The 12,626-nt window shown below is 38.9% G+C and overlaps 1 protein-coding gene across 1 annotated transcript in view; it reads left to right on the forward strand.

Annotated features, from left to right (window-relative positions):
- The window catches only part of LOC126281447 (sodium channel protein para), a 1,486,858-nt gene that overhangs the window by 1,271,552 nt on the left and 202,680 nt on the right, over positions 1-12,626 (forward strand). Inside the window, exon 32 of the mRNA XM_049980418.1 lies at positions 9-131. Within this exon, the coding sequence (XP_049836375.1) occupies positions 9-131 (123 nt within the window). The remainder of the gene's footprint in view (positions 1-8; positions 132-12,626) is intronic.

A 12,626-nucleotide genomic window follows, 5' to 3' on the forward strand; every position in this document is an offset into this window, starting at 1 on the left:
CGGCATAGCTCTCTCTGATAAACCTTGCGGCCATTTGGGCCGGTGCTGCTGATATTCCTGCATTCCGCTCGATGCGGACCCTGCGTGCACTGAGACCATTGCGCGCAGTCTCGCGCTGGGAGGGGATGAGAGTAAGTAGTGGGGGTCATACTGAAAAGGCATGTTATTGTGTAAATGCAAAGATTTATCAAGTACCACTGTGCTGTATATTACTCGTATTTCATGCATTTGAGTAAAAGTGAGGAGAGCTTTATGAGAGTTCAGTCTTGAAGTAAGTGAATTACTATTTTTTTTCTGAATGGTGTGTTTACTAATGAACAGAAAGGAATTTGATTGTTCATTTCATTAATTGATGGAAATAGAGAGACTTCGGATAAACATTATATGCGGCTAAGAATAATGAGCAGTTCTTACGTTAGATAATAAAATTTAGTTCAATTTTCGTTAACGAACCTATCAAATCTGTGGATTACCAACATCCTTAATTTCCCCACAGTTAAAGCAGCTGCTAAGCTTATTAACTGATAAAGGAAGTATGCAGAAGATAGGTGCATGTTGTTCAAAATTATTTATTTTCAATTTCCCTCTTGAGTAATAAAATTAATGTGTGTTGGTAAATAAATGTTAAGAATCTTGTATCATCTCATAAATAGAATTATGAACAAGACTTTGAAGAATGGACTCATTGTACAGTCATGATTACTTTTATGTATAGTGTGAGTCGTGGAAAAAAAAATAGTGTTCTAGAGTGTGTGAAGCCATTAGTGGGAGAAGGAAAGAATATTTTTATATGTTCCAGTCATGTGTTATATATTTTCATATTCATACCATGAAACTGACAGATCTACAGACACATGAAAATTTAATTCACCAAGTCATTTTATTCAGTTCATTATCTGCACAATGTTTGTAAAAGGATGTATCACAACTCTCCTTTAACAAATCTGAAAATGGCATGCTGTACTTGTATTACAAACAGCCAGTTACAGTCTGTGTTTTGACTGTATGTGTACTAAGTGTGAGTTGATTTTGTATCTGATCTTGTTACTACCTTTATTCTTTTTAGAAATTATTGTCCATGAATTTTTGAGGTGGGTGACTTTACAGGCCAATGACCAGGTCTCATCTCCACTTCAAATAAATAACACTGTATGGACTTAGACTAAAAATTATAATGATTGATTCATTCAGTCACAAATTGTATTATGCTAATTCTTTCATGAAGCAAATTCTCATGGATATGGAACAACTTAAGCTCCACAACAATTGGGAAAAGTATCTATCACAAGCTGACAACTGTTATTACTAATGCTAAACTGCTCACAAGATCAGTAGTGGGAATTATTATAAGACTATTTTTATTGCATTAAGAAGCAGGATGCTGGTTTGGTGAATCAATGGTGCAGTAGTAAAATATTGTATTAATATCCTAACCTTTCAGGTTTGATGCCCAGTGAGCTCTAGGATTTTTATCTGTCATTGATCTTTTCTTTCATTTCTGGCAATGTTTTTTAATGCGGAAAATGCAGATTTGCACTGTCGTGCAGAGAATATGTTAAACTATAAGTCTTCCTGCAACTGACTGGGCAAATTAAAGGTTGTAGGAAGGCTATTGAATACCATCTCCAGTAGGGTTATTCCTAGTACAGCACTTTAGTGTTCAAACCACTCTTGAGTTGATGAGAGCTATACCTCATTGGTAAAGCTGCTAGTTTGGTAAAAGCCATTGCCCTTCCTCTTACACAATTCAGTTGCTGATTTTACTATTACAACTGAATGAGTTGATTTTACTACTGCAACTGAATGAGTTGAAAACAAAGAACTCACCAGGTCCAGACGGAATCCCCATTCACTTTTACAGACAGTACTCCTTGGCATTGGGCCTGTACTTAACTTGCAGTTATCATGAATATTTAGCCCAACAGAAGATCGCAAGCAGCTGGAAAAAAGTACATGTTTCTCCCATATGTAAGGAGGATAAAACAATGGACCTGCAAAATTGCGGATCAATATCCATATTGTCAGCTTCCTTCAGAGTTATTGACCATCTTGTAAGTTTGAATATAATAGATTTCATTGAGAGAGAAGTGCTTTTATGAACAAATAACACAGAGTTAGAAAGCATCACTTTTGTGAAACTCAGCTTGTCCTTCCTTACGTGATATATTTTGAACCATGGATGAAGACCAACAGGCAGAGTCCATATTAGTAGGTTTTTGGAAAGTATTTGACAGGGTGCCACAGTGCAGACTGTTAACATAAGTCCAAGCATATGCAGTAGGTTCTCCCATATTTAAGTGACTTGAAGACTTTTTACATAATAGAACCAAACCTGTCCTGGATGGACATTGTTCTCAGACGAAAATGTATCATCAGGAGGGCCAAAGAGGAACGTGATAGGTCCACTTCTGTTCTCCATGTACATAAATGATCTGACAGTGTGGTTGAGCAGCAGTCTGTGACTGTTTGCTGATGACACTGTAGTGTATGGGATAGTGTCATCTTTGATTTTCTGTATGAGGATAGAAGATGACTTGGATAAAATTTCTTTTTGGTGTGATGAATGGCAGTGGACTGTAAATGTGGCAGATGCAATTTAATAAATATGAGCAGCAAAACATCCTGCAATGCTTAAATACAGTGTTAGTGATGTGCTGCTTCACACAATTATGTCAATTAAATATCTAGGTGTAACATTGCAAAGCAGCTTGAAATGGATCAAGAAAGTAAAGTTGGTTGTAACAAAGATGAGTGGTCAACTTTGGTTTATTGGAAGAACTGTAGGAAAGTGTAGCTCATCTAGAAAGGCTACTACATACAGAACATGTGTGCGACTCATTCTTGAGTACTACTGTAATGTTTGGTACTCCAGCCAGTTTGAATTACAGGAAGATACACAATTCAGGAGGTATCTGCTAGATTGGTTACTGTTAGGATTTATCAGCATGAGAGTATTATGGAAATGTGCTGCAAACTCAAATAGGAATCCCTAGAGGGAAGAAGACATTATTTTTGTGAAACACTATTGAGAAAGCGTAGAGATCCAGCATCTGTGAGAGATAGCAAAATGATCCTGCTGCCACCAACATACATCTGAATTAAGGGTGGAGAAGATGAGATGAGATCAAGGTCTATGTGGAAGCATATAGATACTTGTTTTTCACACATCTCAGCTGCAGGTGGAATGGGGATGGGAATGACTAGAAGTGGTATGGTGAACCTTCACCGTGACCATATGGTGGCTTGCGGAGTATGTCTTGCAAGTTTAGTGAATGAATTACAATGTCAAAATGATAGAAATATCATTAATTGCATCTTTGTTTAATTCATCTTCTGCGGGAAGTAAGTAAGGAAATGGTTTTCAAAAGTTATCTTCTTAGTCTTACTTGCAAATGGCAAAGCAAAGAAGACCTGTGACACTCACTTATATAATAATTTATTTGGAATCAGTAGACAGATTGATGCAAGAAAATTTGGAAGAAATGTGGGACCAAAAGTGATTGCTTCTAATATTGATCTCCATAATTTGTTACATGCATTAACAATGCAAGAAAGGTATGCCTGAAACTTACCAGGTATGAAAGTGGAAAGGTGAGTCTCTCATTGACATAATGTGACATGAAAGTCATTGAATGGGAAAGGCTACCAACTTGATTCAAGTGTGCTCCCACAAACACTGCCTGAATATGTGCCTGAAATAGCCAAATAAATTGAAAGTTGTATGTTGTTAACTTTCATGGAAATGTGAAACTATTAGCGTTCTTGCACATGTTATTAAATTTTTCTGTTCATGGTTCATAATAATCTTATAAATCAGATCAGTAGACAGTAATCACTCACTGTGAGCCAAATGATGGGCAATGAATTGGTTTACTCTTCGACAGATGACAATGACTTTAAAGTTAATGCCATTTTCTAATCTAATTTAAGCTATACAGCACCTATCATTCATGCACGGGTGAAATGTTTCCTGCCCATTGTTATGTATTATTATTTTCATCCTTTTACTTTCATATTGAAAACAAAGTTGCAATTGCACGTCAAATAGAAAAATATGCATTGTGATTGTCAGTGCTTGCTCAGAGTAAAATTCCTTTCTTTCAGAAGTGTGTGTGTGTGTGTGAGAGAGAGAGAAAGAGGGAGAGAGAGAGAGAGAGATAACAAACGAGTTCTTACAAACTGTGACTTGATAAATCTTTGTACAGCTTAAGTGAACAATAATAACACAAACTCTGTCAGATTCCCGCCCCCATATTTCCTGCTGACTTGATGCCATGTTCTTCAATTCTGTGCCACTCTTCATGTCTGTCTTTCTTAATGTTTATGTATCTTTTTTATTTTACTTTTATAATATGTTGAGTACATCATTGAGCTGATCTGGGTGTTGGTGTTGCACAAAACTTACTGTTTCGTACCTGTAGATAACATCTTTCATTGCTCGCCCGTTTGTGGATATAAAGTATACATGCTTTATGTGTATTTTGTGTGAGTGCTTATGTGTAGTATGTCTAATGCGATTGATGTATTCATTGTACTTATGTATTTGTGTGGTGTGTGTAATATTTCTCTCTGTGTATACTGTATCTATTTGTTTCAGGAAAAGGGTCTTCTTCTACAGTCTTACTGTGCAAACATTTGTTGTATAATATTTCTTTCTTTTTTTCCTTTTTTGTTTCTTTCCCCATCACAGTATCTCAGAATGCTTCAAAACAAATGTTGGTGATAAACCAATTCTTGTAGACATCATCAAGCTAATTTCTCCATGCTGGTGAATTATCTATATGTACTGACCAATTAATTACCTCTAATTAACTAGGAAACTTAAGTAATTGCCTCATGTGCCACAGAAATCTAGTTAGAACACTGCAGTTTTCTGATGGTAGTTATGAATTAGTGGCAAATCTTTATCACCATTTTGGGGAAATAAGTCTTGATTATGTGTTTACCATCTGTTTTAGTTTGTGTTGGTAACTGAAAAGACAATTACCCACACAAGCAAATCAGCTTGGAACTCCATACAATACACCTGCGTTTAGCTAGTTGTGTTTCTAGCTCCCTGCTGTGATGTGGTGGTAGTAAGTGTTTGCTCTGAGATGTGCTTCTTTTCCTTCATTTCTGTTTCAACTGTAAAAATTCCTAAATGTATTCACTTCAGGTCTCGCTCATAAACTTCGTAGCATCCTTGTGTGGGGCAGGAGGCATACAAGCCTTCAAAACTATGAGGACTCTCAGGGCCCTTAGGCCTCTTAGAGCTATGTCTAGAATGCAGGGGATGAGGGTATGTACCCAGCAGTCTCATGGGACCTTGGAGGAGAGAAGCTATTTGATGACTGCTTGCATTTATACATTTGTGGCACTTTATTTCAGTGGCATGAAAGGTTACTTAATATAGATGTTTCAGCCTGCAAACAAACTAACAGCAATGCTTTGTTAACTTCTTGAAAATCTCTTTTATGTTGCATTATGGGTCACAAAATATTAACATAAAATTAGAAGACTCAAGAAAAAAAATACATTCTTTTGTGTCATTAAAAGATTTCTTCCATTCTCCTTGAAAGGTTACCATGAGACTTTGGGAGTAGATTTCTTTAGATTGAAAATGCCCTGAGACTTATTTTTTCTGTCACATTAGCATGCTCTGCTTAGCCCTTCCCTTCAGCTAACAGTTTATGTTTCAAACTCCCATTTTCTTCTACACCGCAGATTTTTACCCTAGTCTTGTAGCTGTCATGTGCACTGTAGAACCAATATTTACATCTATTAGAAATGAGAAACTTGAGAAATATTAGCAACTTAAGGCTATATATATGTAAATTTGTTTAAAAAATATAATATTTCTCATGGCATAGCTAGTTTTTGTGTTCTGATTAAAATAAAGCTGAATGAGTTTTGCGTTATAAATGAATAGACACATTAAAGGAAATGGTGTATGACTTGTCTCACAGCACCTTTGTGACAGAGAATAATACCTTTCCAGTGCTTTGGGGATCTGCACTCTTCATACTAACATTGACAGAATTTTTTTTGTGTAAGGCTCTCACAGCCATTTTTTGAAGAATGCACCTGGTGGTTGATTCTCTGATGTATTAATCACTCTAACATAGAAGCTCTGTAACAAAAGTAATTATTACAAATGAATTCACAACAGTTTCAGCTACTGTACAAAAATTCAGTTCACCTGCAGAGAACAGCTGCATTGTGTACACCATAGGTGACAATAATTGGTTGTTTACATTAAAAAAGATATCAAAATTAATATTTTTTTGTACACTCCTGGAAATTGAAATAAGAACACCGTGAATTCATTGTCCCAGGAAGGGGAAACTTTATTGACACATTCCTCGGGTCAGATACATCACATGATCACACTGATAGAATCACAGGCACATAGACACAGGCAACAGAGCATGCACAATGTCGGCACTAGTACAGTGTATATCCACCTTTCGCAGCAATGCAGGCTGCTATTCTCCCATGAAGACGATCGTAGAGATGCTGTATGTAGTCCTGTGGAACGGCTTGCCATGCCATTTCCACCTGGCGCCTCAGTTGGACCAGCGTTCGTGCTGGACTTGCAGACCGCGTGAGACGACGCTTCATCCAGTCCCAAACATGCTCAATGTGAGACAGATCTGGAGATCTTGCTGGCCAGGGTAGTTGACTTACACCTTCTAGAGCACGTTGGGTGGCACGGGATACAAGTTCCCTTGCCGGTCTACGAATGGTAGAACGATGGGTTCGATGACGGTTTGGATGTACCGTGCACTATTCAGTGTCCCCTCGACGATCATCAGAGGTGTACGGCCAGTGTAGGAGATCGCTCCCCACACCATGATGCCGGGTGTTGGCCCTGTGTGCCTCGGTCGTATGCAGTCCTGATTGTGGCGCTCACCTGCACGGCGCCAAACACGCATATGACCATCATTGGCACCAAGGCAGAAGCGACTCTCATCGCTGAAGACGACACGTCTCCATTCGTCCCTCCATTCACGCCTGTCACGACACCACTGGAGGCGGGCTGCACGATGTTGGGGTGTGAGCGGAAGACGGCCTAACGGTGTGCGAGACCGTAGCCCAGCTTCATGGAGACGGTTGCGAATGGTCCTCGCCGATACCCCAGGAGCAACAGTGTCCCTAATTTGCTGGGAAGTGGCGGTGCGGTCCCCTACGTCAGTACGTAGGATCGTACGGTCTTGGCGTGCATCCGTGCGTCGCTGCGGTCCGGTCCCAGGTCGACGGGCACATGCACCTTCCGCCGACCACTGGCGACAACATCGATGTACTGTGGAGACCTCACACCCCACGTGTTGAGTAATTCGGCGCTACGTCCACCCGGCCTCCCACATGCCCTCGCTCAAAGTCCGTCAACTGCACATACGGTTCACGTCCACGCTGTCGCGGCATGCTACCAGTGTTAAAGACTGCGATGGAGCTCCGTATGCCATGGCAAACTGGCTGACATTGAGGGCGGCGGTGCACAAATGCTGTGCAGCTAGCGCCATTCGACGGCCAACACCGCGGTTCCTGGTGTGTCCGCTGTGCCGTGCGTGTGATCATTGCTTGTACAGCCCTGTCGCAGTGTCTGGAGCAAGTATGGTGGGTCTGACACACCGGTGTCAATGTGTTCTTTTTTCCATTTCCAGGAGTGTATATTGAGACTCAAGTACTTAATGTAGACACTTATTCCAGTTCATAAGTTTTGTAAACTTTTAAAATGTAAGCTTTTTCAAAAATAATTGCTCACTTGACCTTTTAAATAACAACAGAATGCTCAAAAAGGATAGTTGCTTTAACATGACATATGACAGGTAACCTGTCATACAAGTCATAATGCTTGTAATTTGCATAACAGAACCATTCCTGCAAAACTTACAATATGCCTACTGGGCCTACAACATAGACATCTTGTAGAGCTTAGCTGTGGTGTCTGAAACGCAAATGTTGGAAGAATAGTAAGGTCTTGTGTGCCCTTTTTTATCACATAATGTTTGAGAAATACCAAAACCATATGTGTGTTTTCACTATAGAAATACTTTTTCTTATTTGAAGATCTTCACCGACAATTGAGGGAGCTTTACAAGGCAGTGTTAATATATGTGCATGGAGACCCAACTGTGATACCCAAAGTTAGCCTATAGACTGAACTCCAGAACTGATTTAGGGAAACTGAATGCCCATTGTCATTGAAAATGTGGGTAAGACTGAATATAATTGCAGGCCCTATTTCCTTCTTTCCTGATGTGTTGATGTTGAAAGAAGTAGAGAATGCACAATCTGCAGCTCTAATCCATGTTGTGAAGCCACTTGTAAGCAAGGAGTCAGATGTTAAGCATTTCCTGTGGCTTACAGGGAACTATTTTTGAATCCTGAAAGGAATATTGCACAATTTTCATCTGTTCAGCTATCATAACATATCAGGTTGGAAAAAAGAAGAAAATCTTAAAAAGGTAAAGCTGTTATGGTATAGTAGGGATTATCTCACAGTTTCTTCTTTCATATGTGGAACTACGAAAGCCCAACAGGGAACACATGGAACATCCCAGGATATCTCTCTGACTTTGAATCACCTTGGTAACCATCTGTTTGGCTCACAAATGAATTTTTCCCAACAGCTGTTTCTGCTGAGAACATTTTACAGTAATGGTAGATCAAAGCTCACAAGATACTTCCTTTGATGTAATGACACCGTGTGGAACTTGTTCATTGTTGTACAGAGTGGCATAGTTTGACATCCACACAGACATGCCACACAATGCTGCACCAAATCTCATTCCTTTGTTTCATGTGGTGTAGCCATTGTGGTCGTGGTGTAATCGAGTGTTGTGAACCAGTGTGCAGTACCAGACAGAACTACACAAGTAATATATCCATCTTTCCAATCACAACATGTGGATGAAGACTGTAATCAAATTAACTTCATAATAGACTACAACAAGAAGAAAATCAGTGTGCAGTGTTTGTCTCAATTGAATAATGTGTAGTCGAATGGATCCAGTCTCGCTTCCCATTCCCTGAGTGCACCAGACGAACAGGCATGAGCACTGCATCATTGAACAGCTTCCACTCTTGATTCCTGTTCCTTGTCTGTTTCAGACAAAGGGGGTTGAGCAGTGCATACTCAAACAGTTAAAACTTTTGCTTCTCATTGCTCATCTTTTTCTGAAGCTCATAATGCCTTTTCTTTTGTGTTTCACCAGTTGTTATTTGGGTAGTGGAAATGATTTGGCTTCAAAAATAATGCTTTGTATACACTGTTAACAAAAGCAGTGGTTTATTGGAAAGTGTGTAAGGATTTTAAAATTATCCAGGTTTTGTGGCTCTGGCACCATGTTTTCCTGTTATGAGTATTGCATCACTGTTGTGTGGCTTTGGGATTCCAGCTCATCCTGCAGTTCCCCACGTGTGGAGCTTCTTTCAAGTTGTTTTGGTGCTGACAGTTTGCAAATGCAACATTCATTTCTGCAGTGGTTTTGCAGCTATCATCCCTTTTATTTGTCACAAACCTCTTCAGTGAGCATGAGCCAAGGTCACTCAATACACACTTTCACTCACGTTGTGACCTCATGGATGATGTTTTCTGGCCATCCCCCTAAATAACAGTAGATATAGGCTACTTTATTTGCAGTGGGAATGTGTTAATTAAATCAGGAATTTGTGGGGCTGGAAATAGCTGTGAATAAAATGAATCACATTGATTTTATATGTAGGATGGCATTTTCTTCATAATCTGCCTGAAAACAATCATTTGAATTCTGTTCATTCTAAGAACTTCACACCTACTGCACTTCTATAGCTGCAAGTTGTGATGGACAAACAGTGTGAAACTGACAACCTTCATACATTTAGATAATGGTATATTTCATTGGTTAAAAATCAATATTAGTGACTTAGTAGGCTTTTGTGGTATAATAATTCTTGATAGTCTCCTTGGGTTTACTGTCATATCCTAAAATCAACATGATTCAATATTTCAGTCTCTCCACTATCTTCTGCAAAAATGTGTTACTGCTGGAACATTGAAAACTGATGCAAAGGTTGCAAATTAGTCTTCTGCAAAAATGTGTTACTACTGGAACACTGAAAACTGATGCAAAGGCTGCAAATTAGCATCCTATATAGGCCACTCTCCACATTTGCTGCCCTTCAAGACAGGGCAAATAATGCCACCTTTAGTAGAACACTGGTGGCAATGATGTATTGCAATCAGAGACTAACCTCAGATACTTGGGTTGGCCACATGGATGAATGTAGTCTTTTGATGCAGGATAGTACAGGTTTCCACATTCTACTTAGAGGAAAACCATTGCCTCTATTGATTAGATTGTCTGCTGACCTAATTTCAGTTACGTCTTTATAAACAGTGTTCAAAAAACTGTAAGTATTTGCCTCATTTAGGCAATGTTCTGCTACCGCCAATTTTTCTGGCTGTTTTACCTTTGTCTGATGGGAATTTGGCAATATAAGCCTTCCCACACTGACATATAACTTTATATATGCCTGTCTTCCTAAGTCCCAAACCTTCGTTCACAGATCCAAGTAGTTCTCTAATCTCAGAATGTGGATGGAACACACTCTTAATGTTAAAACCCCTTAGAAATCTTCCAGTCATATAGTGTGTCCCCAGCATAAGGAATAATGGCCACAGATCTAAGCTTCTGTTCATGCATATCGGGAATGATCCAAACTCCATATTAGAGAATCCATTTTTTGTAAACATAGCCATATGCAACTTCTTGGGTTAAGCTGTTCACATCAGAAATGGCATGTGCTCTGCATACCAGAGTCCTAAGAATGCCATTGCATTGGTATGGTGGATGGCAGCTCTTAGCACACAGACACCAGTTGATGTGTATTGGCTTTCAGTGAAAACTATGTCCCAGAGTACCACTTTGTTTTTGTAAACTCTATGACTCAGCTTACAGAAGAATTCTGCTTAGGTTGTGTGATATGCCAAAGCTGCATAAGGAAAGGATTCATTTATGCCTTATTGTTAGTAATTTGGGAGCACACACTAATAATCTGGCAAAGTATTTAACATCTGTTCTCATCCCACATGTTGTCAAGTGTGAACATGATATCACCTAGTCGTTGGATTATTTGACCATTGAAATCCGTGAGGCCGGATTTTTCACATTTACTAGTGATTTTTGACATGGTATCTCTATTTACACAAGTATCTCTGGAAAATCCTCGAGTCTGATTAATGAAAAACTGGTTAGAGAATTGGTGAAGCTTTGTCATCATGTGCTGACGTCCACATTTTTTCATTAAACCCTACCGTGGGCGCACCTTTCGTACTTTCATGAGTGGGCACATTGCGGCTTTTACACCGCAATTAGTGTTACATTTTTAACCTAAGGAAAACTAATCGTTACATAATTGCCAGTTACTTTTTATTGGAGAAAACATAACATAACATTACATGGCTGTATAAAAATAATCTTTTATTTATTTTTTGCTGTCACAATTGCCTATTATTGCCATTGTAATTTATAACAAGCTGATATTCTTTATTGCCTCAATGGTTCTTTTAATTATATCACTTAATTGTACGGATTCACGTGAAAAGAAAGTAACAAGGGAGCGCATTATGAAATGGAGCATTCATAAACTCCCACTCCTGTTTATGATTGTGAATAAATTAGTCAACTTCCATCTGCAGCTCACTTTCACATTGTACACATTTTGTATCTATGACACCATGTTTCTTTCATAAATTTTTCTTACATTTCATACATACTGTTTTGTTTCTGTTGTTTTTATACCTGCCACATAAGTAACAAATTCCAGAATTTCCCGGCGATTTGATGACATCTCGTGAAAATCGGGTTTTCTGCCGGATATCAGCGTCTTCCAAACACGATATTTCGACGTCATTACTTGACGTCTTCATCAGGTGTTCCCTGAGACTGGCTGCTTGCTGGACCGGGTCGCATATTTATGCCTGCTCCTTGGTATTCTCTTCTTCATGCCTATGTTTGGTCGAGAAGGTGTGAATATCCTTGGGATTTGTCTCAAGTTATGCTGGTTGATTCAAATGTTCTTCTATTAGGTCCAGAGCAAGATGTTTCAAAAAAAGTTCGTCTTCTTTCTTTATTGTCAGGATTGTTGAATTTGAAAATAATGTTTGCATTCATAATAATGTTCGCATTTATCCCAGCAGTATCTAGATATCTGTACAAAAGTGCAAGTGGCCATCGTCGCGTTATTCTGGAAGTACTGTAGGATAAGTACTGTAGGAAGTACTGTACGTAGCATTGTAGTCCAAATTCACTCTCTATTTCTTAGTCTCTTGATCTATTTCATTTCTGCTTTGCATTGTCAATAAAAAATCACAAATATGTTCTTTTTAGGAGCAGTCGAGACCATACAAAAATCGTCTTGAAAGCCGAAGAGACATGACTGGACTCCTCAGGTTTTATTTGCTTGGAATTCTTGAGATATTTCCTTCTTATTTGTTTCCCCATGTTTCCCAAGAAAGTCAAACCTTTACCGAGGAGATTTTCAGCCAGGGGGCAGCTACTGTAGTAATTGACAGTCATAAGATTTCTGTTTGTTTTCTCAATTGGTGTCACTAATCTTGACACAATGTTATCAGGCTTGATACACTTCAGTTAGAGTCCTGG

Source organism: Schistocerca gregaria, chromosome 7 (genome assembly GCF_023897955.1).
Source record: "Schistocerca gregaria isolate iqSchGreg1 chromosome 7, iqSchGreg1.2, whole genome shotgun sequence".
In the NCBI taxonomy this organism is placed as follows: domain Eukaryota; kingdom Metazoa; phylum Arthropoda; class Insecta; order Orthoptera; family Acrididae; genus Schistocerca; species Schistocerca gregaria.